At 50.3% G+C, this 26340-nt stretch overlaps 3 protein-coding genes across 4 annotated transcripts; all 3 read right to left on the bottom strand.

The window, feature by feature from the left end:
* Nucleotides 1-446: 446 nt before the first annotated feature.
* Nucleotides 447-11853, bottom strand: TAP2 (transporter 2, ATP binding cassette subfamily B member). Of its 2 annotated transcripts, none has more exons than XM_027602604.2 (12): nucleotides 11628-11853; nucleotides 10717-11217; nucleotides 10512-10626; nucleotides 9170-9300; nucleotides 8684-8889; nucleotides 4932-5129; nucleotides 4695-4823; nucleotides 3335-3523; nucleotides 2998-3171; nucleotides 2650-2809; nucleotides 2166-2302; nucleotides 447-1390 (listed from the first exon to the last, which is right to left on the bottom strand). In XM_027602604.2, exons 2-12 carry the CDS (start codon nucleotides 11207-11209, stop codon nucleotides 1211-1213), a joined length of 2112 nt encoding a protein of 703 aa, XP_027458405.2. In that variant the 5' UTR covers nucleotides 11210-11217; nucleotides 11628-11853; the 3' UTR covers nucleotides 447-1210. The 2 variants fall into 2 exon arrangements, with proteins under 2 accessions (XP_027458405.2, XP_027458406.2); XM_027602605.2 differs by lacking the exon at nucleotides 11628-11853 and adding an exon at nucleotides 11331-11373.
* A 1509-nt stretch (nucleotides 11854-13362) lies between these two features.
* PSMB8 (proteasome 20S subunit beta 8) lies at nucleotides 13363-17015 on the bottom strand. The gene is made up of 6 exons (XM_027603920.2): nucleotides 16817-17015; nucleotides 15895-16042; nucleotides 15578-15689; nucleotides 15005-15134; nucleotides 14432-14636; nucleotides 13363-13679 (listed from the first exon to the last, which is right to left on the bottom strand). The coding sequence occupies exons 1-6, from the start codon at nucleotides 16961-16963 to the stop codon at nucleotides 13591-13593; spliced, it is 831 nt and encodes a 276-aa protein (XP_027459721.2). The 5' UTR covers nucleotides 16964-17015; the 3' UTR covers nucleotides 13363-13590.
* Nucleotides 17016-18191: 1176 nt separating this feature from the next.
* Nucleotides 18192-26276, bottom strand: TAP1 (transporter 1, ATP binding cassette subfamily B member). Its single transcript, XM_027602133.1, has 11 exons — nucleotides 25460-26276; nucleotides 24842-24956; nucleotides 24562-24692; nucleotides 23584-23789; nucleotides 22965-23162; nucleotides 21718-21846; nucleotides 21377-21565; nucleotides 20394-20567; nucleotides 20004-20166; nucleotides 19580-19716; nucleotides 18192-18811 (listed from the first exon to the last, which is right to left on the bottom strand). Exons 1-11 carry the CDS (start codon nucleotides 26055-26057, stop codon nucleotides 18599-18601), a joined length of 2253 nt encoding a protein of 750 aa, XP_027457934.1. The 5' UTR covers nucleotides 26058-26276; the 3' UTR covers nucleotides 18192-18598.
* Nucleotides 26277-26340: the final 64 nt, after the last annotated feature.

Genomic DNA, 26340 nt, shown 5'->3' with positions numbered 1-26340 from the left:
GAAAGGCTTCCTGGAAGACCTGACCCCTGAGTTAAACCTTGAAGGACTTGGGGTAAATCAGGAAGGGTGGTTCAGGAAACAGCAAGAACACACCATATGCAAAGGCACAAAGGCATGTAAGTTTGCTGCAGGAGTTCAATGCAACAGGAAAGGGTGCTGCAAATAAGCTGCACAACCTTGCATGCTGTGAGGAAGATCTGAGCAGAAAGGAATGAAGAGCGCTTGAAGAACTTTACGGAAGTGACGTCATCTTATGTGTCTGCTAGAAAGAAAAATTACTTCACAAAGAATGGCTGGAAAAGGTGAACCAATGGTGGGGAAACCTCTTTGGAAATGAGATCGTCTAAGACTAAATGAAAGTTTATAATAACAATGGGACTAGAGAGAAGGCAGTGGATTCAGAGCTATTTACTGGATCTGAGTATGAATTCGAGATTATGAACACATGATGTCATATAATTTATTGGTTGAGATTGTGGACCCGGGTCAGGCCTGGATTCAACTCCAACTCCACCACTGTATAACCTTGGAAAAGTTATTTAATCTCTTTGAGACTCAGTTTCCTCATCTGTAAGATGGGAATAATAATAACCAACCTCACAGGGTTGAGGAAAAGGACTAAATATGATAATGCCTGAAAAATATTTAGCATAGTTCCTATTCATATTAAAACTCTACAAATAGTAGATATTACCAATGTTTTATTAACACTGTTAATTAGGAAACTGTGTTCTACCCCTCCATAAACTAACTTCCCCCAAAATATCAGACATCAGTGCAAATAGAGAAAGATACAGAAAGGCAACCTCATGAATATTTATGTCATATTCGCTAACATTTATCTCAAAGTAGAGACAAGACACAGATAGGTAGCTGGCAAAATAGTAGCTATGGTGACCTCTGGGAAGTGAAACAAAGGTTAATTTTACTTTTCTCGATGCATATGTGCTATTTACATAATAAGGAAAATATTTTTAAATAGATGTATTATGCCACAATACACTACTCAGCACCAGGGAAATGATCTTGGAAACAGACGGCACCCCCCTCCCCCTCACTCCCAGCCCCAATAGGAGCACACACGGTCCAAACTTCCACCCAGCCTCCAGCTTCATGAACAACTACCCGGGGGCACAAGCCCAGGGAAACCCCGAGCACAAGCTACTCTGGGTCACAGAGATGGCCATGAGAAGGGCCCGGGGACGGGGCCTCAGTCCTCCAGTAGCTGCTGCACCAGGCGGGAATAGAGGTCCTGGCCCTCCATGAGCTGTGCATGCTCCAGCAGCTCTCCCTGCCTGAGCACCAGGATCTGGTCAGCACTCTGCACCGTCTGCAGCCTGTGAGCGATCACCAGCACCGTTCGGTCTCCATGGGATTTCCAGTCCTGCAGCTGAAGGGAGAAGATCATAATGCCTCAGAAAGGTAAGAACCGGGGCACTTGGGTGGCTCAGTTGGTTAAGTATCTGCCTTAGGCTCAGGTTATGATCCCAGGGTCCTGGGATCACGGCCCAAGTTGGGCTCCCTGCTCATCAGGGAGTCTGCTTCTCCCTCTCCCTCTGCTGTTCACCCTGCTTGAGCTCTCTCGCTCTCTCTCTCTCTCTCAAATAAATAAAATCTCTAAAAACAAAAAAAAATAGGGGCGCCTAGATGGCTCAGTTGTTAAGCGTCTGCCTTTGGCTCAGGTCATGATCCCAGGGTCCTGGGATCGAGTCCCGCATCGGGCTCCCTGCTCGGCAGGGAGTCTGCTTCTCCTTCTGCTCCTCCCCCCACTTGTCCTCTCTCTCTCTCTGTGTCTCTTTCTCAAATCCTTTGAAAATAATAATAATAAAGGTAAGAACAGGATGGGCACCATATCCCCACTGGGCACCATGTCTTGTGGCATGGGGTAAAGAAGGGGTGAAAGATGAGAAAGTCGGAAAGAGTGAACGATAGAGTCTGCACTGCCCTTCACTCTCAGCTGTCCTACTGCAGGAGGCACATAGAAAAGGGAGCTGTGGACAAAGAGGGGGTGTTCCCACACCCCATACTCTCCACTCCACTCCCCACCCCCTGCGAAAGCACAGACACTCTTCCATTCGTCTTGCCTCTGCCCAATTCTGCATAGGCTGCTCCTTCAACCGTGACGCTCAGGCCGCACTGCGCCGCCCTCCCACACTGGTACTCACGGCCTGCTCACACTGGACGTCCAGGGCACTGGTGGCTTCATCCAGGATGAGGACTCGTGGGTCCCGCACTAGGGCCCGGGCAATGGCCAGACACTGTTTCTGTCCCGCAGCCAACTGGTTCCCTTTTTCCCCTACATCTGAGGAAACGGAGAAATACCTTTCCTCAGACACAAGTGGCCACTACAACATCCTCCCCACGAGCAGGGGCAAGTGCACAGCTGGTCTTTCCACCAGCACCCATTAGGAGGCATGAGAGCCGGTGTCAGGAGGGCAGGGGTGGACACCTGCTGGGGTGGCCCTCGGAGAGGGAGCACAACTACCCCGTGGCCATTGGGAACAAAGACTCCCTAACAGGACAGGCAACTAGAGAGCTCCTGGTGCCGGGGAAGGCGGGGAAGTGGGAGCCAAGCAAAGGGCAAGGAAAGAGCAAACACAACCCGCACCCCCAAGAAGCAGCTCCAGTTCCTCTTCTGACTGAAGGTACCTGTATACAGGCCCCGCTCCATCTCCTGTATGAAGCCGGCCGCGCTGGCGGCCTGGGCAGCTGCCATCACCTTCTCATCACTGCAGCTCTTCAGCCCGTACGCAATGTTGTCCCTCACAGAACCAGAGAAGAGCACAGGCTCCTGCCCCACCGAAGTCACCTGTGCAGAGAGAGGGGATGGGAGCAGCGGACGGTGCCTTAACCCCCATGGCAGGGATTTTCTTTTCCTCCTGGTCTAGCTCCCTCAGAATGGGCTCCTTGTGTTTCTTCCCACGGCTCTCCCACACTCTCTGGACCCGCTTCTTCCCTCCTATCTCCTGTCCCTCTTCTTCCTCTGCCACCACCCACCTGTCGGTGCAGGTAGCAGTGTTCATACTGGGAGATGGGCTTCCCATCCAGCAGCAGCCTGCCCCCCGTGGGCTGGTACAGATTCTGCAGCAACGCGGCCACTGTGCTCTTCCCCGACCCATTGGGCCCCACCAGAGCCGTCATCTGGCCAGGACGGAGGGTGAACGTCAGCCCCTAGAAAAGCCAGGAAACAGTCAGAGGCTTGCCTCTGGGCCCTCCCCGTCCCGTTCTGCCTGAGGGAAGATCCACTTCTCAGAGGCAAAGGATCTACAGGCCGCGCTGCCAGGGAGCGCGTGGGGCCCGGGTTTCCTCCCCGCGGCCCCTTTCAGGCAGGCACCTTGAGCACAGGCTGGTCGGGGCGGTTGGGATACGCGAAGGAGACGTCTTGGAATTCCACCAGCCCCCGCAGAGTGGGAGGGGCCAGCGTCCCGGGCGGGGGCAGCTTGGGCTTTCGGTCCAGGTACTGAAACACCTTCTCCGCAGCCCCGACGTTGCTGAGCATATCGCCACACATGTAAACCAGGGACTGGAAAACAGGAACGGAGGGGTCAGCTAATCAAATGCAGCTTCATCAGAAACCAGCTCCCCAGCTCCTCCCTGCCACACACCGCCGGGCCAAGCTTCTCCTCCCCTCATCCAAAAAGGATTCCCTACCCCTAAATGTGCAATTTAGATGGAATTTAAAGGCAACCCAATACCCCAGCAATGTAAAGGATGGAGAGGTCCGTACTTAATTTGCAATGTAAAGGGTGGAGAGGTCCATACTCCTCCCGTTCAGCGCTACTTCTATCCCCAGACCTTCCAATGCCCATTCTGTATTACTCGCGCACAGCTCTGTTTTGCCTAGCTGGACAGGGGGCTCCTTAAAAGCAGGCACGGTGCCCACCTCATCTTTGCAGCCACCAGAGTGCCTAGCCCAGCTCTCCATACATAAAAGATGGTTCACAAATATCTAGGAAAATTATAAAATAACGACCAAGATGAAGTAATGATTTATTTTGAAAACTGGTAAATATAGGGAAAGAACTAAATGCTATTCTGCCTTTCCTACTCAAACTGTACCAGTGGGTTACCAAAGAGTAGACGAGGGTAAGTCTCCCTGGATAGATGTATTCAAGCTAATAAGTGGAGGAATGGTAGAGTGTCACCGTCTTGCAGCCCCTCATGATTTTAATGGATCTAGGCATTGGGAGTTAATGGCTGATCCTACCAGACATACATGAGAGAGAGAAATGTAATATATACACATACGTTACATGGATGAGACAAGTGGAAATATAACCCCTGTATTTGATGAATTTTAGGAATTACTGTTATACTTTTTTGGTGTGAGAAGGCCTTCGTGGTTATATTTTTTTAATGTTTATGTTTTAGAGATACGCCCTGATGCATTTACAGATAAAACTATATCTTGAATTTGCTTCAGAATCATATGGGTGGGGATACAGTTGAAACAGAATGGCCATGAGTTGATAATTTTAAAGCAGGTGATGGGTACATGCAGGTTCATTACAGTTTATCTTTTTTTTTTTTTTTGCGTATGTTTGAAATTCTCCATAATACAATGAGTTGGGATTTGGTTTGGTTTTGTATTTTTAAGGGATGCAAATAAAGGCCAAGGCCCAGAGGCCAGAGAGAAAAACAGGGGGGGCCGTGGTGGGGGCGGGGGGAAGAGTATGCCCAGGCTCCTGACTCACCTGTACATAATGGCCCGTGTCTTCCTGGTAGAGCAGGAAGGAGAGCAGCCCACCTTGGGTGAGGTCCCCAGCCAGGATCTGCTGCAGCCCACAGTTCAGCATCAGCACCTGCATCCCCAAGTGCAGCATCTGCAGGGCAAGAAGAAAGCACTAAGAGTCCACTCCTACCACAGCGGGGAACCCATTGCCTTCCCTGCCCCTCCCTGGCTCCTAGCCCCAGCCACGCAGCCTCCTCACCCTCTGAAAGAGTAAGTAGAGGGCACATTCCAGGTCTCGTTGCCACCACAGCTGCCGGCACCGCTCCAGGGCCTCCTCATAGAGACAGCACTCGTGCTCCTCAGCCCCAAAACTGCGCACCGTCTGCAGCCCTCCAACTGCCTCCCGCACCACCTGTCCTGCTTTCGCCACAGCATTCTGGATCTCACGAAGCACAACCTGCAAAAGTGAGCCAGGGGATGTAAGGGGCTGTTGGGGCAGAAGACAGGAGACCCCCCCCCATGTCTCATCCTGCCCCGGGGATGCTCCCCCGAGCTACCTAAAACTATCTAACCATTCTCTTTCCCTCTTCCTTACATTTCTTTCCAGAAGGACTAATGAGAGTAGAGAGGGAGGGAACAAAATGTTACAGAGCTCTTAGTGCTGGGTAGTGTAGGGGATACAGGTGATTTTTGCTCCTTCATTTAAGGGAGGTCACACCACCCTTGTTGTCTGAACGAAGGCAGAAGGGATCATTTTCCTAAGTGGCCACAGCTAGTTAACAAAAGGTGGGACTGTAACTCAAAATGGATCAAAAACCTAAACCAGAGCTAAAACCATAAAACTCTTAGAAGAAAACATCAGGGCAAAGCTTCATGACACTAGATTTGGTGATGATTTCTTGGATATAAACCTAAAGTTACAGGCAACAAAAGAAAAAAACAGATAAATTGGTCTTCATCAAAATTAGAAACTTTTGTGTATCAAAGGACTCTATCCACAGAAAAGGAACCCCACCGAATGGGAGAAAACATTTCCCAAATCATGTATCTGATAAGGGGCTAATATCCAGAATAGTGAAAGAAGTCCTACAATTCAACAAGTAAAACACAACGCAATTTAAAAAATGAGCAAAGAACTTAGACATTTTTCCAAAAAAAGATATAAAAATGGCCAACAAGCACGTGAAAAGATGTTCAACACCACTAGTCACTAGGGAAATGCAAATCAAAACCATGGTGAGCCATCACCTCACAAAAATTAGGATGGCTGTTATTTTTTTAAAAGTGGGGCATATTATGTATACAGAGGAATTTTACTCAGCCATAAAAAAAAGAAGGAAATCCTGCCATTTGCAACAACATGGATGGACCCTGAGGGCATTATGCTAAGTGAAATAAGCCAGGCAGAAGACAAATACTGTATGATCTCATTTATATGTGCCATGTAAAGAAAAAAAAATTCACAGAAAAGGAGATCAGATTTGTAGTTACCAGAGACCAGAGGCAGGGGTGGGGATTGATTGGAGGAAGGTGGTCAAAAGGTACAAACTTCCAGTTATAAGATAAATAAGTAATGGGGAATGTAATAAAGAAGAAACAAACAGAAGATAACAAGCGTTGGAGAAGGATGTGGAGAAATCGAAACCCTTGTGTATTGCCAAGGGGAATGTAAAATGGTGCAGGCTCTGTGAAAACAGTATGGCGGCAGCTCTTCCAAATATTAAAAATAGAATCACCATAGGATCCAGCAGTTCTACCTCTGGGTATATACCCAAAAGGACTGAAAGCAGAGACTCGAACAGATATTTGTACACCCATGTTCACAGCAGCATTATTCACAATAGCCAAAAGGTGGAAGCAACCCAAGCATCCAGCAACAGACGAATGGATAAACAAAATGTGGTCTGTGCATCATTGGAGTATTAGCCTTAAAAAGGATGAAAATTCTGACACGTGCTACAACAGGGATGAACCTGGAGGACATTACGCTAAATGAAATAAGCCAATCACAAAAAGATAAATACTGGATGATCCCACTTACATGAGATACTGAGAGTAATCAAATTCATAGAGACAGACAATAAACTGGTCATTGTCAGGGGCTGGGAGTAGGGGAAGTGGGCAGTTATTATTTAATAGGTACCGAGTTTCAGCTTGGGAAAATGAAGAAAGTTCTGGAGATGGATGGTGGTGATCCTTGCACAACAGTGTGTACGTACTTAATGCCACTGACATGGCACAATTAAAAATAGTAAAAATGGTAAATTTTATGTTATGTATACTTTTTTTCCCATAGCTATCTTTGGATCTCTATTTTCCCACATAAATTGTTTTTATTAATATATAATGTATTATTTGTTTCAGGGGTACAGGTCTGTGATTCATCAGTCTTACACAATTCACAGCGCTCACCATAGCACATACCCTCCCCAATGTCCATCACCCAGCCACCCCTCCCTCCCACCTCCTCCACTCCAGCAACCCTCAGTTTGTTTCCTGAGATTAAGAGTCTCTTATGGTTTGTCTCCCTCTCTGGTTTCATCTTGTTTCATTTTTCCCTCCCTTCCCCATGCTCCTCTGTCTTGTTTCTCGAATTCCTCATATCAGTGAGATCATATGATACTTGTCTTTCTCTGACTGACTCACTTCACTTAGCATAATCCCCTCCAGTTCCATCCGCGTCATTGCAAATGTTATGTATACTTTACCACCATTTTTCTAAAAAGAGAGAAAGCGGAGCTGATATTCAGACTCAGGACTTCCTGACTGCACTTTCCACTTTCTCTACACTCCATCCAAATTCCTTTCTAATCAGGGGAAAACTCTACCTAAAAATCCTCTAAGACAGCATTTTTAATCTTTTGTGGGGAAGGTATGGACAGACCCCTTTGAGAATTTGGTAAGAAGCTATCCTGTTCCCACCTCCCACACTCTTGGTGGGAATGCAAGCTGGGGCAGCCCCTCTGGAAAACAGTGTGGGGGTTCCTCAAACAGTTGAAAATAGAGCTACCCTATGCCCCAGCAATTGCACTACTGGGTATTTACCCCAAAGATACATCGGGGTACGTGCACCCGATGTTTATAGCAGCAATGGCCACAATAGCCAAACTGTGGAAAGAGCCAAGATGTCCATCGACAGATGAATGGATAAAGAAGATGTGGTATATATACACAATGGAATATTATGCAGCCATCAAAAGGAATGAGATCTTGCCATTTGCAACGACGTGGATGGAACTGGAGGGTGTTACGCTGAGTGAAATAAGTCAATCAGAGAAAGACATGTATCCTATGACTTCACTGATATGAGGAATTCTTAATCTCAGTAAACAAACTGAGGGTTGCTGGAGTGGTGGGGGGTGGGAGGGATGGGGTGGCTGGCTGATAGACATTGGGGAGGGTATGTGCTCTGGTGAGCACTGTGAATTGTGCAAGACTGTTGAATCACAGACCTGTACCTCTGAAACAAATAATACATTATGTGTTAAAAACAAAAAAGAAGAAGAAGATAGCAGGAGGGGAAGAATGAAGGGGGGGAAATCGGAGGAGGAGACGGACCATGAGAGACGATGGACTCTGAAAAACGAACTGAGGGTTCTAGAGGGGAGGGGGATGGGGGGATGGGTTAGCCCGGTGATGGGTATTAAGGAGGGCACGTACTGCATGGAGCACTGGGTGTTGTACGCAAACAATGAATCATGGGACGCTATATCAAAAACTATTGATGTAATATATGGTGATTAACATAACATAATAATAAAAAATAAAATAAAATGAGGCTTATAATTGTGGGGGAAAAAAAGAAGTTATCCTGTTCCCAGAAAAATGCTCTCTCTTCTTCTCTCTCATACACACACACACACACACACACACACACACACACACTTACATAAAATCCCAGGGGTCAGCACCCTTCTCAAGCCTGTCAGAACTGCTGCTCTTGAGGCTGAGAAGAGAAGACCTCTGGAGAGTTTTCTTCTGCCCCGGGGATTCCCTAACGTCCCCACATACCTGACAGCGGACATCGTACACTTTTTGAGCCGTTACTGCCAGAGGCACCTTGAGCAGAGAGAGGAGGGCGAGTCGCGGGGACAGGCTGAGCATGAAGCTATACAGCCCCACCACTTTGACCAGGCTTCGCAAGAACACGTTGGCATTAAGAGCAAGCCAGTTGCTCATCAATTTGGTATCGGAGTTCAGCCTCGAATTCAGCTCCCCTGGGGACGACAGAGCTGGTGAGGAAACTCTGCGTAATGCAGAACCCCCCGAGACTGATGCCAACCCTCCCCATTGACACAAGCCCGTCTTCTAAACACCCCCCCCTCACTTGCAGAGTCTGGGGGAGGCGACCTCACTGTCCCATCCCAAAAGAGAACTCAGCAGCTCTTCAGCAGCTCCTGGCACAGCGAGCGGAAGAGAGGCTGTTTACGGGGTACCCGGAAGGTAGAGAGGCAAGAAATGTCCAGGGGAATCCCAGACCTGGACTCCAGGCCCCACCTGTCTTAGTATCCTGGAAGAAACTGAGGTCCTGGCGCAGAAGGGAGGAGAAAAGCAGCTGCCGGACCCGCATATTGATTCTGGACATGGTGAAGGTGAAGCAGCTTCCCCGGCAGCCTGCACACAGGGAGCTGTGGAGGAAGGAGGGAACCGGGCTGAAGCGGACATGGGTGCACGGGAGGGAACGAGCGCGGGAAGCAGAGGAGAAAGCACAGAATGAAAAGAAATACAAGGCCGGGGAAAGTGTACCAGGAGAGGCAGAAGAGAGGCAGAGAGAGAGGGAGACAAGGGGAGGGGCAGGAATGAACAGAGGGAAGAAAAACAGAACACGGAGAGCTAGACGTGGGAACAGAATCATAACACATACAAATTCACGAGTATCTCTGGAGCTCAGTCCGTGCTAGACACAGGGAAGACTATGACAGAAATGAAGAGATGTTGTCCAGAGAAATAGCCTATGGCCTCCTTCAGTGCTGTCCCTCTACTGTCCCCCTCTGTCTTGGTCTCTTTCCTCCCCACCCCAAAGTCTTTCTTCCTACTTTACTGGGGGAACTGCAGCAATGAATTCCCTTGGCCTCCCCTTCTCTGGAGCCCCGGAGACATGCTGTTCCCTCATCTCTATTGTCCCTGGAGTTGAGCATTCCTCTTAGGCCAACCATTTATACAACTAAACTTAAAGGAAAAATGTGAAAACAGAGAAGCAAGTATTTCACAAAATATGGTTTCTATGTTTAGAAGGTTGTTGGGCTAGTCAGACATAAAATGAGGAGAGTTTGAACTCCAGCGATCACAGTGAGAATGGCCAGAAAAGCGCCACAGGAGAAATACTTTGAAAGCAGAAAATGATGGGGCTAGTGTCTGAACATCAGAAAGGCATCAACAATACTGATGCTTGGAGCCCAGGAAACTGATTGTTTCGTACATGGGAATAAAAGAGGGAGGCACTTTCAACAAGACCAGGAGGGAGTGTAATACATTTGAAGCTCTGGGCGTGTGGAGTGTAAGATGACAGTGGGCTGTCCAACGGAAATGTCAAGAAGACAACTGGACTACAAGACTAGAGCTGGGTGTAGAAATATGGGTCTGGGAGTCACTTCTGAGGAACTGGTTTCAGCAAAGAGTAGCAAGTATGGATTAGAAGCCTAATGTCAGGTAAGTATGGTGAAGGAAAGAATGAACAGATGAGTGTGTGAAATAGAATGGCGAATAAACAAATTCACACCTATTTTGGCTGAAGTATTTTATGCTTCGTGTACTAAAGGATCTGAAAACAGAGTTAGGAAATGCTAGGTCCCTGTAAAGGTGAAGGGCTAGCAAATGAACCCCATCAAGCATCACCTACCTCCCAATGGAGAAGAGACACATGAAAAAGATGGTGCTGGCAAAGGCATCAGGGTCAAAATCACCTCTCAGGATGTCAATGACATGACCCGAATAGTAAGGGATGACTGTCTCACCTGAAAGAGGCATGAAGGAGAACGGATGAACATGCTGGCACCAAGGGTCTTTGCCCACCTCCAATTCCCAATGCCCTCCTCCTGACTCACCCAGCACGGCAGCAATGAGGAAGCAGAAGGCTGCAACAAGGTAAGGCAAGTCCGGCCAGGAGAGCTTCAGCAGCCTCCACATCAAGTCTGTGTTGTTCTCCTGGCCCTGCTTCCTCTCCTGGGCTTCTGGGGAGCTCAGCAGAGCCCACATGGCCCAGCTTAGCCACGCAGCCGCATACCCCACCAGCAGCCAGCTCCAGGGGGCTGAAGCCACTCTGACTGGGGGAGCACTCAAGGCCCTTGGGACCAGGGCCCTCAGGGAGAGAAACAGCGGGGTCCCCAGGCAGAGCGGGGGCAGCAGTGTTCCCACAAATCCCAGCAGTCCTCCCACCTTTAGCAGCCACCAGAGCCCTCCAAGTCGCAGGGTCCCCTCCAGCCACAGGCCTGGAAGCCCCGGGGGAAGGAGAGCCCCCAGAGTCCCCTGAAGCAGCCAGAGTAGAGCCAAGTCGGCGAGCAGCAGGAAGGCGCAGGGTCTCAGGTCAGGGAACCGCATGGTGTTATCTAGGGGTAGAAGATGAGGAATTACAGAGCTGGGGTCCCCATCCTCGCCTCTATGCTCACCACCCTGACTCCGCTCAACCCGTCCATCGGCTTCTCATTTTACCCACCCCTACCCTGAATGATCCCCTGGGTCCCCGGTGCCCATCAGTACGGCCCGCTTCCGACAGAAGGCATTCTGCCTGTCAGAGGGATACTCATCCTTTAAAAAAAAAAAAAAGTGACACCCCCCCCCCCACGCCCCACCCCCACCGGCCCGCCGCAGCCGAGTTCCGAGGAGCCGCCCTGCGGTCCCCACCCGCCTCCCTTGCACTACCCGGGAGGCCAGAGGGACGGGAGGCGGGGGGCGCGGAGTGGGCGGCGGGTTGGGATGCGTCGGTTAGCGCTCCAGGCTTCCGGCCGTACGAACTCACCGGCGGCGGCTTCGGGACTGCAGCTCCGGGGAGGGTCTTTCGGCTACGTGCCTCGCACCGATCTTTGAGATCCGCTCGCGCTGGCTCACCTTCGTTCTCCCCTTCTGTGGTGCCCGAGGCACTCTGCAAGCGGGGGCGTCCCGGCGCCCGCCGCTTTCGCTTTCGCTTCCCCAGACCGAGCCCCGGTTCCGGGCAGGGCGGCCACCGGCGGGGGACGCGCGACACCTGCCGTCCGCGGAAGCCCGGGACCGAGGCGGGCGCGCACGCGCCCCGTCGCGCAGTGAGTCTTTCGCGGTTAGCAACCCTTACTCTGGAACAGAAAACTCCTGCAAGTGTTTTAAATTGTCATTAACTAAAACAAAGCTATTTCAAGGATTGAGATGTTTTGTAATTGGAGAACCACTGGATTTTCTTGCCTCGAGCTCTGATCCTGTTTTGAGAACTGCCTCTTCCTCCATCCAAAGCTCCTGTTTTAGGGTCTGGGATCAAAACAGAGCCAGATTCTGAGCGAGAAACACTCAGGACCTCTCCTAAATAGGAGGTCCCAGACACTTTCACCAGGGCCTAAGTGGGTTTCCACTTACACAGATTTTGAGCTGAAAGGCCCTGATTCTTTATATTCATCCTCAACACAGCTCCTTGAGCAGAGCTCATGTTCGGGTGCTTCTAGGTGTGTGTTTCGGATTATGTCTTGGGAGCATCTCTGGTATATGAGGAGGATGGACTTTGTTTCCTGGTCTATTTTAACATTGATTAAGCAGTAGACAGGATTCTACAGGTCCTGCCTGACCCAGAGCCCATCTATGGAACATGCTGGTTTGTTTATTCCAGAAATAACTCTTCAGATTGAAACTATCCCCCCAACTCAAAATACCCCCAAAGGAAGGATCACTTGGATTCCAAACCACCCCTTTGAAATATTACTGGCATGTTTACCAATGAGGCACTTCTGGTTTAAAGGGTGGGTGGTGTATTTGAAGTAGAGGATTATTAAAATTTCTCCAACCGTGCGATTCTGAGATTTTAAGAATCTCTCCCTAATGGAAAAAAAAAAAAAAGCTCCCTGTTCAGCTGCTAACTACTTTCAAGTTTTTTCTTTGACTAACTCTCCCTAAGAGGGGACATCATCCATGCTTCTTGCATGATTCAGAAAATCTCATTATGTCTGTCTCATTTTCCTAACCTGCTTACTTTTTCCTCATATTTCCCTCTTCAAGGAGGGAGTCCTCTTCCTCTTCAATCATGGTCCTGTCATCTTGCAACTGAGCATGACACATCATGAAATTGAACCCCTAATGTCCATCTTTGCATTCAATATCCAGTATCTCCAAAGTGTTATTTGAGGTAAATGTACCATGTTTCCAATCACCATATACACATGAGGTGGAAGCTTTTTCATCTGACTCCACAATGTCAAAAACAGTTGTTCTAGTACCCTACTCCCAGACACCCAAACCATTAACAATGAACCACACAGGAGTCTTCAGGTTGTGTCCCTATAAAAAGGACCCTAATCTAAATTACATGGCAAATATGTGTCCACAGACCTTGACCGGCCTTCCTGAGGGTATGGAGAGATGAGTGTGGAAGGAAAACCCAACAGAAATATTTGGTGAGGCCCCATTTTTTACGTTGGGGTTCGGGTCTGTTCTCAGGGAAAGCGTCTCTATTTCCTGCCCCCTCCCAACAACAACCCCAGCCCCAAGCCCACTCATCCACAACACAGAGGCATTTATAACCATTTTCCTTTATTGTGCTTAGTGGGGCTCCCAGAGGTTGGGGTAGGGGGAATGCTCCTTGAAACAGAGAACACGCAAAAGGGTAAACTCCACCCTACCCCACTGGCCACTGGTTCTCCCCCTCAGGGCTCAGGTTAAGGCTCCCCTTTCCTGTGGGGTGTAAGCTAGCCCAGGTTCCTGAGTTGGTCAGGCTCTACCAGAAAAGGCGTGCCTAGCCACGGCAGTTACTGACTGGTCTCCCGGTACTGGAGCAGCAGGTCACTGACGTCTGTACTTTCCACTTTCACCCAACCATCTTCCTTCATGTGGTACACTGTGGGCAAATGAGAATGAACAGGGAGTCACCTTTCACTCCAGCAAGTTCCTGTTAATGGTGTTATGTGGAAAGGTGACAATAACATACTCCCAAACATACGCTCAACACATACTTGTTTACTACCACTTCAGTGCCCCCCTTTGGATGCTGAAAATCTCTTCCCCACGCCTGGGCAGCTCAGTCAGTTAAGCCTCTGACTCTTGGTTTTGGCTCACTTCAAGATCTCAGGGTCATGAGATCGAGCCCGCATCAGGCTCCACACCCAGCATGGAGTCTGCTTGAAGTTTCTCTCCCTCTGCCTCTCCCCACACTCGCATGCCTTCTCTCTCTCTCTCTCTCTCTCTCTCAAATAAATAAATAAATCTGAAAGAAAGAAAGAGAGAAAGAAGAAAGAAAGGAAAGAAAGAAAGAAAGAAGAAAGAAAAGAAGGAAAGAAAGAAAGAAAGAAAAGAAAGAAAGAAAGAAAGAAAGAAAGAAAAAGAAAGACAAAGAAAGAAAGAAAGAAAAAGGAAGGAAGGAAGGAAGGAAGGAAGGAAGGAAGGAAGGAAGGAAGAAAGAAAGAAAGAAAAAGAAAGAAAGAAAGAAAGAAAGAAAGAAAGAAAGAAAGAAAGAAAGAAAGAAAGAAAGAAAGAAAGAAAGAAAAAGAAAGAAAGAAAGAAAACCTCCTCCCTACCACTTTGTCTCCTGTAACTCTCCCAATCTCGGATGCCCCTTCCCCACCCAGGGGTGCGGTAGCATTGGTCTCTTACTGTTGACAACACCTCCAGAATAGCTGTCTCGGTGGGTGGCATAAACAATAGCCCTGCGGCCCAGTTCATAGGCCTCTTCAGGGCTAAGATCAGGCCGATAGCCGCTATCCATGACCCCATAGGCATAGGTATTCCCACTGCCAGTGGAGAACATATTTCCTGAGAGCCGAGTCCCATTTTCATTCACATAGTAGAGTCCAGGACCCTATAGGAAGCAAGAAGTTTCCCAGAGGGAGTTTTCAGTAACATACAGGTTCAAGTGTGAGCCATAAAAAGTGGGTAGAAGAATAAGAATTACGCGGGAACATTTGAACCAAGACAACATTTTAGTAACAATCATAGACCTTTAGGGGGAAAAAGTGGGAATCAGCTATTTTATCCAAAGGAACAAGCTTACGAAATAATGGTCCACATCTAGACCCAGAAATAATAGTCCATGGATAATGCTGGAACGGCTCTATAACCCAGTGTTCTATGTGCCACGCATCTTACAGGGGAGGGCGTGGGAGTGTACGATGAGGAACCCGGTCTCCTATCCGTCGTGGGGGAATAGGGAGAATGGAGAGCACCCACCTTCTTATCCCAGCCACAGATCATACTGCCCATGGACAGGTTCATGCCTCGATACTGGAACACCATGTTGGAGAGCAGTTTGGAGGCTGCTGACACTGAGATTCGCTCCCCGTTCCTCAGATAGTACAGCCTGGGTACAACAGGGTGGTGGGGCAGCGGACTCAGAGGTGGCAGGAGAAGGCTAGCTCTCGGAGCAGCCCACTCGATGTGCAGGAAATAATTAAAGAGATAAGCATTTGAGAAGAATGCTTTTGTAGGATCTAAGGATCAGGGAAAGATTTGGAATTTAAAGTATCCAAATCATATAAGAAATCCTAGCAAATGACACCATCCCACCAGCGTTGATGACGTCAGTGCTAAATAACTGACAACTTACCTGGCTTATTGGCAAGAGCACAGGCTGAGATTTGGGAGAAGGTTTTCTAATCACCAAAAGGCTGTTTTGTGAAATACTGCATTAGCACCAAGATGCTACATTGGCCCAGGGGGAAAGGAGGAGGAACAGTGATCTGGAGGTTCCAGGATCCACGACTGACCACAGGGCTTAGGAGGGAGATAGGAGGCCTGGCCTACCTGCACTCCTTGGCCAGGAGACGCTCCCAGTACTGACAGTCTGCAGCACAGCCAGACATGGTGCCGAGCAGGTAAGGGTTAATCTCAATCACCTTGTTAATCCTTGAGGTGCCTGGAAGAAGACGGAGCTTTGAGAGAGTTGGATTGACCCCACAGCTCTCCCAGTGTGTCTGAAATCAATATCTGCTTCTGCTTTGATGCAGATGTGGGGCTCCTGCTGAGAGAGGGGCCCAGCTTCCCAGATTCTGCCTGCTGGCGCGCGCACGCGCGCGCGCGCACACACACACACACACACACACACACACACACACACTCACTAATATAATTTCCAGCGGTAGCCCGAGAATCCACTGCCACAATCACTCCTTGCTGGAATTTGAAGGCCAAAGTGGTAGTGCCATGGTTCATCTCAATCCGAAGCTTCCTTTCTCCATTCCCACCAAGGGACTGGAAGAATTCACTGGGCTAATGAGAGAGAAAAGGCAGAGAAAGGGACACTGAAACCTTCTGAAACACAAGGCTCCAGGAAAGGTTTCACGAGAGACTGGGAGTGAGGAGACGGGCAGAAATTCTCCAGCCATTAAAAACTGGAACAGTTAATAACCAATCTCTACCAGGATATGACTTGGGAGAGGGAAAAGAAGAAGCACATGATGCCAACCTTTTCCATCTTCCAGCAGGATAGATATGAGAGGAAATAAATGCTAACCATAAGTAAACATTTTAAGGGCGACTTTAATGGGTGTTTTTTTTTTCCATTCATGGGTCATTTAACACTCTCCACACGTTTTATTAATAATATCCCCAAGCGATGCCCCAGACCTAGACGAAGTGATTGAGCCAAGACACACAACAGAGTGGCTGAGAGGAGGCTAACAAAGTTCCCCAGTTTTCCAAGGCACGTGAGAGCCCCAGGAGAAAGGCTTCATGATTCGTGATTCGTGATTCGTGATTCCTGTGTGAGGGAGAACTGGCAGGAAAGTTCTCTTGTCTCCCTCCACCACACCTCTTAACTCTTTGCCCTAATCTGTACTTTCTAACCCTCAGGCGGTCAGCCCCCGATTCCCACGTGGCCTCTTCCCTGGCACCGGGCCCTGGACGAGGCTCTCCTTCGCTGAAGGATGGCCCCCTCTGGGTTTCCCGGCCTCCCGACCCAGAGGACCCAGAGGGCGACCCTCCCTTCCTCTGCGCCCTCCTCCCCGCCTCCCCTCCAGGCCGGATTCTCTTTACAGCCCCGACCTGCATTCCCCGGGGGAAGGCGAGCTCCGGAGATCGCAGAGAGAAGCTGTAGTGTCCAGGGTCCGAGCGAAGCTGGCTTCCCAGGGCCGGGAACGCGCAATCCTTCCGCTGCCCTCGGGGGGCTCCGCACACCTCCAGCAGCGCCATTGTCGCCTAGGACCCAGAAATCGTCGGAGGAGGAAGCGAAAGCGAAAGCCTGCAGCCTTAAGGGGAGGGAACCAGAATTTTTTCTACATCCCCCTGCCCTTTCCGAGAAGAGGCCAGTGGGCGACTGGAGACCAGGAATATCATTTTGGGAACAAGTTTCTCTCCTCCGCCCTTACGTTAGTTGGGGAAACAATGGGTGACGACAGACTGTCAGAAGAAAAGGAGAAAGAGAGGGAGCGGCTTCGAAAGCCCCCTTCGTGCAGAAATTCCAGTGAGAGACACCAACACGCCGTCGGGTATCTTCTGGAACAGTTACGAAGTGGGTTTGGGGTTGTATCGTCTAAAGGCTTAGACTCAACCGGAAAGCTGCAAGCCAGCAAGAGGCTGGGAGTAGTTTCACCTCCGGGGCTTGGGGTGTTCATAGGAGCATCCTTTTATAAAAGTGGGAGGAAGAGGAGTACGTGGGGGCAGTGAGGCTTGAGGACAGGTTCTGGGGCAACCGGCGACAGAATATACCCACAGTGTGTGGGGGAAGGAGGCACCAAGGAGAGAGCGCAGTCTCTGAATCTTTCGACTTAGTCCCTCAGGGCCTCTCCTGGTTCAACGGTCTCCCTAACCTATAGCCACCCAGAAGAAGCGCCCTTTCTACCCGCACCTCCTTGCAAGACTGTTGCTCCACTAAGCACAGCGGAGAACGCCTCTAAACTCCGCCTCTCCTTGCAACCTCTGTTGGCCCAAACTGCCCGGCAACCGTTGACGTCACACACCAAGGCCCTCCCAGAATGGAAGAGATTTACTAGACAACCCCGCCCACTACCCTGAAGTTACCCCGGCAGGTGTCATCTCTGAGCCAGGCGAGCTCTTCGGGAAGGGACCAGGGCGGGGAAGGCGGTAAAGTCAGTTTCACGGTCGGCGCGCTTGCACTCCCTCTTCCGCTAGCTACGCTCGACCTCCATTTTCCCCCTCAGAAAGGCCAGGGCTCCGAACTGCAGCTGCTAGTGCTTGGAGGGTGCTGTATCCCACTCTGGCTCATCCTCGGGGGCCGACGTAGGGGCGTGGGAGAGTGGAGGAGGCAACCATAGGAAACAGACAACTTAAGGGAGGATATGGCCCACTTAGGACTGTTGAAGCATTGAGGCTGCTGAAGGAGGGAGACAGCAGACGCCTGAAAAATTCACTGCAAAAGTTGGTGAGCCATTCGGTGCGCTGAAAACACGAGAAACCACAGTACAAAACACCAATTTTATTATAAATATCAAGAATCCAGAGGGTGCTTATGGGCCGGCATATGACTTTAGTCATATTGGAAAGCAGCTGATCTCCCCTTTTCTGTATATTCTAAAGTTCTCATTTCCAGGGTTCCACACCAAAATCCTGGCTCTGAACCCAGTTACACGAAAAAGTTCTAAACCCTGTTTTCTTCCAAGAAATCTGCATTATCAAGAGGAGTTTGGAGAGGGGGCAACACTCATGGCGGAATTTCAGGCATCAGCTAGTGAGTTATGTTCTAGGATGTCGCTCCTCCTAAAAGCAGCTGCCTACTGTGCAGCTCTGGTAAGCCATTTGTTCCCAAACTCTCCACTAGAGAGGAGAAAAGAAGGGAGGGAGACGGCATATGCAGGTCTCAGAAGTCTTTCATTCTGGAGCTTCTGACCCGCCAGGAGCCTGCATCATGGCCCAGAAGTGCCCCCTCCTCTCCATGAGCTGCTGGTGGGTTCCTGCTTCACAGATGGTGCCTCCTTCCAGAAAGAGGATTTGGTCAGCCTGCTCCAACGAGCTGAGACAATGGGTGATGAGAAGCACAGACCGAGAGCACCGCTCAGGGCTTTTGTACAGGAGCTGCTCCACCTGAGAAAAGACGCAGACTCTGTCAAGAGCCCAGGGAGACATCTGTGTTTCCAGAGCCCGGAAAGCTTTCACCAGATCACTGCCACCTCTGCCAACAAGCCCAAGGAGTCGCAGATTCTCGTTCTGAGTGCTTGTCTGTCCAGCCTTTGATTTGTTAAGGACTATTTACATGAGGTGGCAACAGTGGAAAAAAGTAAGGGCCCTAAGGTGAAACCCATAAGAAAAGAGTGAAGGGTATCGAATAGACTCTCCTTTCTACCTATAAACTGGGATTTTTATATTCTGTTTTGAAGAAATACAACTTAGTGGTAAAAAGCATGAACATTCAAGTCAGGTGGGCTTGACTTTGGGTCTATGTTCTGCTACTCAACAGCTCAGTGACATTGAGCAGGTGGTTCAGCCTCTCTTGGCCCCCTTTTTATCATCTGGAGGATGAGGATAACAATGCCCAGCTCACAGGCATTCACGATGAATAAAGGAGTGAAATAATACATGGAGAGGGCCTAGTCGCAGGTCTGGCACATAGTAAAGGAGTAAAAGCTCAATAGATATTAATATTATTAGGATGGCCTTCTTATGTTTGGCTTCAGAGATTCGGAGTCTATAGAGAGTGTCTCTGAATTGGTTCTAAGCATGTTGGGGAGCAGCTATTGGGAACTGAGATTTGCAAGGACAGGTTTGGATAATTATGTTAGTATAAATAACATAGGATGAGGGAAGGAAGGAAGACTGGAGGGGATATAGTCACTAAAAGAATGTCCCTCTCACCCGTAACTGGCTGTCTGCATCAAGGGCACTGGTAGCATCATCCAGGATGAGTACACGTGGTTTCCGGATCAATGCTCGAGCCAAGGCCACTGCCTGTCGCTGACCCCCCGATAGCTGGCTCCCCGCCTCGCCTACCTCTGCGGAGACAAGAGCCAAGGTGAGGGCTGGATAACCACATGTGCCTCCACGTGCTTGCCTGTGTGTGCACATGGGCGCACACTCACACATATACACACCAAGGACTGATGGATGCAGCTGGATAGGGAAGGTTCTGGAAAGGTGACCGAGTTCTGAGGATGTGAGCATGAAAAAGCCATAGGAACAAGACCCTACAAGTTCAAACTGATGTCAGCGGGTTGGAAAGAACTACAGAATAAAGGTTTCGGTAAAGATGTCCAGGTGAGGGTATGAGCTGAAAGAGCACCTGTGTCATAGCCCTCAGGGAGTTCAGAGATGAAACTATGGGCTCCAGACACCACTGCAGCAGCTATGATTTCCTCCACAGTTGGCTTCGGGACAAGGCCGTAGGCAATATTTTCTTGAAAACTCCTTCCAAATAGCTGCGGCTCTTGTCTCACTGCAGCCACCTAGGACAAAATATGATGAAGAGTCAGAGAACAAGGAGCACAGGAGTGTGGTTATCTAGAGACGGATGACTCCAAATCTCTGCTAAAAGCATATCACAAAATTACACACTCTCTCTCCTGACTATACCCCATCTCCACCCAAGGTCTATCATTCCCTGGTCCTCCTTTCAGAGTGCTCGGTTAGAACGTTCAGTGATGTCCCCCGCCCCCCCCATCTTCTTGCTCACCTGTGTGTGCAGGTAGCGGTGTTCATAGTGGGGAAGGGGCTTCCCATCCAGCAGCAGCCTGCCCCCCGTGGGCTGGTACAGATTCTGCAGCAAGGCAGCCACTGTGCTCTTCCCAGACCCATTGGGCCCCACCAGAGCCGTCACCTCACCGGGACGTAGGGTGAACGTCAGCCCCTGGAGGCCAGAGAATCAAAAAAAATAAGAGACAGGGGCACCTGGGTGGCTCAGTCATTAAGCATCTGCCTTCGCCTCAGGTCGTGACCCCAGGGTCCTGGGATCGAGCCCCGCATCGGGCTCCCTGCTCAGCGGGAAGCCTGCTTCTCCCTCTCCCACTCCCCCTGCTTGTGTTCCCTCTCTCGCTGTGTCTCTCTCTGTCAAAATAAATAAATAAAATCTTAAAAAAAGAGAGAGAGAGAGAGAGAGAGAGAGCCTAAGGCCTCTAACCTTGAGGCTGTCATTGTCTTATTACATAGTAGGATGTCTTACCCCAGGGAAGAAAGGGGGGAAAACGGGAAAATACAGCAACTCCTATCCTCCCACAGGCATAGATTTCTGTTCCTCAAGGATGATAGATAGCTCTCCAAGGAGCAGAGATGGAAGGCGAGGCAAAGGTCAGGACAAAGACCAAGCACCACTATGTCACACACTTGATATCAAATATCATGAGAAAACAGGAAAAAAAATCATATTCTAAATGACAAATGGAAAGAAAAGGAAAAGATAGTAGAGACAGATTTTGCTTCAGCAGTTCCTTAGGATGTGAGACCCTTTTCCCTGACAGCCTCTTCTTCCATTCCCCTTACAAATCCAAACAGGTTCTTGAGTTTGGGGCAGTTGTGTGGCGTAGATGGTGCTCATCTTTGCCTTTGAGGGGTTAGGAAGGATCTATCTGTACCTCGTGTACAGGCTGACGGCAGGAAGGAAGTTTAGGATGGTAGAGATGAGAGTCAGGCTGGTGAAAACCAAAGATTGGTAGGTTGTACCTGCAGCACCGGGACATCTGGACGGTTTGGGTAGGCGAAGGAGACATCTTGAAACTGGACAAGGCCCTCCAAGTTTAAGGAAGTCAACACACCACTGGCAGGACAGCGAGGAATCCGGTCCAGGTATTCAAATATTTTCTCTGAGGAGCCCACAGCCTTCTGTACACTGGGGTAGGTGGAGAGCAGTGCCTGGAGGGGAGGTATGAGTATTGAGAAGGGAGAGAACAAATCTGCTTGCCAGGGCGATGTGATATGAGAAGGGTAAAGAATGGAAGGTGACACAGACGGTGACGGGACCTAAGAAGGAAAAGCACTGGGGAGTGGAAATGGAAGGCTCTCACCTCTACAGCTGAGGTGAACTGCATCTGGTAGAGAATAAATGTGACAAGGCTCCCGCTGCTTACAGCCCCACTTGTCACCAGATGCCCACCAATGTATAAGATTCCCACCTTCAGCAGCATCCCTGAGATCTGTGGAGAGACCACGGAGAAAAGGGATTGTGGTTGAAAAATCTAGAGGGGGGTGCAAAGAACTAAATTCATTAGCATTATGAAGATAGAAAGTCCCTTTCCGCCAGGTAACAGCAGGAGGCTCCACAGGGGGAAGGGGATCATGCACCATGGAGGCTCCATGGAGTCTTGCTCAGCTATGCCATAGAAGTCATCACTGTCCTCCCCATCACCATTATCGCTTTGTGTGCAGAGCACTTATTTGCAGAGCACTCTTCACAAAAGGCTTTAAATGAATATGTCATCTAATATTCATAGCAGGAACCCTATAAACAAGGTTATACCATCCCCACTTTTTTAACCAACTGAGCCACCCAGGCGCCCCATCCCCACTTTTTTAAATGAGGAAACAGGGGCGCCTGGGTGGCTCAGTCAGTTGAGCATCCAACTCTTGGTTTCCATGCAGGTCATGATCTCAGAGTCCTGAGATTGAACCCCAAGTTGTTGGGCTCCCCACTCAGCGGGGAGTCTGCTTCCCCTCTCTTTATCCCTCTGCCCCGCCCCCTGCTCATGCTCTCTCTCTCTCTCTCAAATAAATAAATCTTTTTAAAAAACTAAAAAATAAAAATAAAATGAGGAAACAGTCTCGAGAAAGTAAGTTATTAGCCCATGATCACAGAGCTAGTAAATGGCAGCACTGAGCCGGGAATTCCTGAATGCTGCTCTGGTTCTCTTTCAGTGACGGAACAGATGCCCCTCATCCTTGGCTTCTTCTGTTCCCACGGCTCTCACTAGCACATCCACATAGTCCCACATGACGCAGGCCGGGTGCAGGACTTTATGCCTCAGGGCGGCCTGAGAGGCAAAGGAAGGGCCTGCAACTGAAAGACATGGCACCTCCCTAAAAGGGGGGCTGGATGGATTCTGTGCACCATGGTGACAGGAAGCCATCTGGCAGGTCTAAAAAGAGGGAGGCGGTTAGGAAAGCTGAGTAGGGTAATTGAGCCCCAGGTTGCTAGGATGAGAACACCGAACCAACACACTGTTCACTGTGCATATGGAGTAGGGCCATGGAAAAGGGAATGGAGTCGAGGCATCTCGGGGACAAGGGACTAGGCATTCATGTCCAGGTTGCTCACACTGATGGTCCAGAGGTTGACTGCATAGGCCAGAGCCTCCTTCTGATGGAGGGTACTCATATCCTGCAGCTTTTGGCTAAACTTCTGGGCCTCAGCCTCCTCATTGGCAAAGCTCCGGACTGTGGGCATAGCTGACAGCACCTCGATGGCCACCTGGCTGGACTCTGCCAGAGACTTCTGCACCTGGGCTGCCAGCACCTTTGGAGACATGGACAAGAGACGTCACACAGGGTTGGCAAACCATCAGGGACACTAGTACCTGAGTCACCTAGTTGGAGATTAAAGATGAGAGGAGGCAGAATAATGAAGGAAAGAGAAAGGGGCACAGTTGTTCTTTCTGGATACTAAAGGGGTACAGAGCAGAGGAAATTATTCAGAAGGGTCACAGGGGATCATAATCTTAAGACTGGTGATCATGTTCATACATACAGATTGTGGGCAGAAGTTGGAAGAGAAGACGCAGAGAGTATGGAGCTCAACACTGAACAATCTGGGAACATGGGCTAGAGGGAAGGTGGGGTATCAGTGAGGGTGCCAAGAAAGAAACCTGAGAGGAATTAATTCCACCCAATCTGGGAAATGAAGGTCTGTGTGGGGTGAGGCAACTCCCTGGACATACCTGGTACCATTTTCCCAGCTTCTTAGGCAGAAGGAAAAGCAGAGGCAGGGCGACCAGGGTGACCATGGTGAGTGACAGTGACCCCCAGAGCATGAGCCCCAAGAGACACAGCCCCCGCACCAGGTACCACAACAGTAGGCTCAGCTTCTCACTCAGAGACTCACTCAGGGTGGATGTGTCCTCTGTCACCCGAGAAGTGATGGCTCCTGCCAGGGTTTGGGGAGAAGAGAGTGGATGAATGAGAGGCTCAGAGTGGCGGGAGGGACTAGCGATGAGCCAGGGGGAGGAGCCAGGGGAAGGGGTCAGCAACATGGTGTTCTGAGAAGGCTGAGGAAAACAAGGTAAGGGGGTAGGGGAGTTTAGGGATCTCGGTGCAGGCAGAATGAGTGTTAGAGAGTAAAAACCTGGCGAAAGACTTTCATTTCAACCATAAAGAAATTGATGCCCATGTGAATTTCCATTTCTCTGACACATTTCTGTCCCGTAAAGAGCATGTATACCCCATGCTGCACAACAGAGGCAAGAAGAGCTTAAGCTGGTCATATAACAGAGCTGGAGAAAAACAGAGAGTGCTGCTAGAAAGCAGTCCAGAAAACTCTACCGAGTACTGGGCTGGGGATCAACCCCAAGCTCACCCCTATCCATATGTGACCATGCCAGTTTCAGCATTTTAGGGTCCAGGCCTCAGCTTCCTTCTCTGCAAACTAGGCAGTTGGACTCTGTGATCTCAAAATGTCCAGGTTTGAAATTCTACAGTTTCTATCTAAATATACACATAGGGATAAATTTATGGAAATTTAGATGGAAAAACTAGGTTTTTCTGAAGGTAAAGAATACAATACTCGAGGTATATCAAGAATAAGAAATGACAATGTCTATGTGAGAAAGAGAGAGAAAGATCAAGGTTATAAGTAAAAGAGGATATATGGGGAAAATAAAGAGTATACAGATGTGTAATGAAAGAGTTTCATGACACACCCGTTTGGTTCTGTTGGAAAAACTCCGTTTCCTGGCGCAGGACAGCCCGAAATACTTCTCCCTGAAAGTGGCTGCGCACACGGCCCATGGTGCTGTTATAGATCCCATCAGCCACGAACTCCAGCACGGCACTAGAGAGAGATGGGGGAGAAGGATCGGGGTGTGTTCGGGGGACGGAGAGAAGGTCCCAAACAAGTGCACTTTGGACAGCAGCCCCAACTTCCAGATCCCTCTTTTTCAGGGTCCCCCATTCTCAGCCTTCCATCTTCAGCCCCCAGACCTGGCTGTGGTGAGAATGGACATGAGCGTTATGTTCCGTGTGAAGGCAGAGGCTGTCCTGTCTTGTAGAATCCAGTCAGTGAGGTGGCCGGTGAAGAAGGGAATGGCCATTTCCCCTGGAGACCAAGAGGAGGGAGGGGTCAGTCACAAATATCAAGTCCAAGCAGAGCAGTTCCAAGCAGACTGCCCCCTTCCGCCATCCCACTCTTTCTCGAACCGGTCAGGGGTATCCTGGAGGGCCCCGGCAGAAAGAGGACACTGAGGACCCAGCCCTGCACCTGAACCCCGGAACTCACAACCCTGCGCCCCACCAGACCTTCAGAGATTTACACAGGAAGACCAGGGGTCATAGGCTGTGCTGCCCAGAAGAAAAGACTTGCCCAAGGTGGGTAGTGAAGCAACGCCTGAAGCAGCATTGGAGTCCAGGACTCCTGACTTCCCACCCAGTCCAGGGCTCTTTCCTTGACACCGGACTAAGTCTTCTCACGACCAGAGCTCGGTCGCCTTCTCCTGATCCACATTTCCCAGACCCCACACTAACCGATCTCACTGACCATTATTACTATGATCCTTGCCCGGGCCCCTAGTGTCCGTCCCTCTGCCCCTGCGTCCCTCTTACCAAGACTGGAGAGAACCAACAGGACCAGCAGGAGCCGGAGGCGTCGTATCTCGGAACCCAGACAGCCTAGAAGACGGCGCACCGCGTCTCCTGAACCCCTGTGACTTTCCGGCCCCCAAAGTCCGCTGAGCTTATGCCACATGGCGGCTGCGGGCAGTGCTGCCAAGTAACTGAGGGCGAAAGCGTCCAGGCGACTTCCCCAGTGCAGGAGCCTGGAGCTGTCAGAATCCCTGGGAACTCCCCACGAGCGCAGCTCTCGGAACAAGGCCAGTCCCGGCAGGGCCAAGCCCAGCGCCGCCGCCAATGGCTGCAGAGCGGCCAGCCATCCCCGGACTCCTGCGCTTTCCCTGCCGGAGCCCACCGTTGTCCGGAGAACACCACGGGCCCCCAGCCACAGCACAGCCCAGCGGCTCAGGCCCACCACACAGACCCGGAGCAGGGGCTGCTCGGTGGGGACCAGCACGGAGCATATTCTGGGGAGCGCCTCCCGGAGCAGCACCCAGTCGGCGAGAAGCAGCAGCGATACCCCCAGCCACGCCAGGGAAGCTCGGGACGAGCAGAGGCAGCCGCAGGGGCTGGGGGACCCTGAGCTGCCCATGGGCGCGTGGGTGCTGCCGGAGGTCGCGCCCCGGCCTGGGACTCCCCGCTGTCGGCGCCGGGCCGCAGGCTCCGGGTGCTGTCCGAGACTGTACCGGACAGGGCGCTATGACTCGCGGCCGGGAGAGGGGGGCAGGGCGGGCGGAGGCGGGGATCCCGGAAAGTCCCGGGACCGGCTGGTTCTGGCCGCGCTACTAGAAGCGGGCGGTTTCGCGGAAAGAGAAAACGAAAGCGGCAGCCGGCTCTGTAGATCCGCCCCGCTGCAGAATGTGGCCCGCCCAGGC

Source organism: Zalophus californianus, chromosome 7 (genome assembly GCF_009762305.2).
Source record: "Zalophus californianus isolate mZalCal1 chromosome 7, mZalCal1.pri.v2, whole genome shotgun sequence".
Lineage (NCBI taxonomy): Eukaryota > Metazoa > Chordata > Mammalia > Carnivora > Otariidae > Zalophus > Zalophus californianus.
Note: the sequence above shows the minus strand (reverse complement) of the source record. Positions and strands in the feature narration are given on the sequence as shown.

Excerpts from the sequence above, each read along its gene's own strand:
- TAP2 (XM_027602604.2), bottom strand. The coding sequence starts at position 11,209 with ATGCGGTTCCCTGACCTGAGACCCTGCGCCTTCCTGCTGCTCGCCGAC. Across the intron at positions 8,890-9,169 it reads CTTCCAGGATACTAAGACAG|GGGAGCTGAATTCGAGGCTG; the intron begins GTGGGGCCTGGA and ends TGTCGTCCCCAG. Across the intron at positions 5,130-8,683 it reads TGTACGATGTCCGCTGTCAG|GTTGTGCTTCGTGAGATCCA; the intron begins GTATGTGGGGAC and ends TCACTTTTGCAG.
- PSMB8 (XM_027603920.2), bottom strand. The coding sequence starts at position 16,963 with ATGGCGCTGCTGGAGGTGTGCGGAGCCCCCCGAGGGCAGCGGAAGGAT. Across the intron at positions 16,043-16,816 it reads CCTTCCCCCGGGGAATGCAG|CCCAGTGAATTCTTCCAGTC; the intron begins GTCGGGGCTGTA and ends CTCTCTCATTAG. Across the intron at positions 15,690-15,894 it reads TACCGCTGGAAATTATATTA|GCACCTCAAGGATTAACAAG; the intron begins GTGAGTGTGTGT and ends GTCTTCTTCCAG.
- TAP1 (XM_027602133.1), bottom strand. The coding sequence starts at position 26,057 with ATGGGCAGCTCAGGGTCCCCCAGCCCCTGCGGCTGCCTCTGCTCGTCC. Across the intron at positions 23,790-24,561 it reads TTTCCAACAGAACCAAACGG|GAGCCATCACTTCTCGGGTG; the intron begins GTGTGTCATGAA and ends AAACCCTGGCAG. Across the intron at positions 19,717-20,003 it reads CCCTGAGGGCTATGACACAG|AGGTAGGCGAGGCGGGGAGC; the intron begins GTGCTCTTTCAG and ends TTGTCTCCGCAG.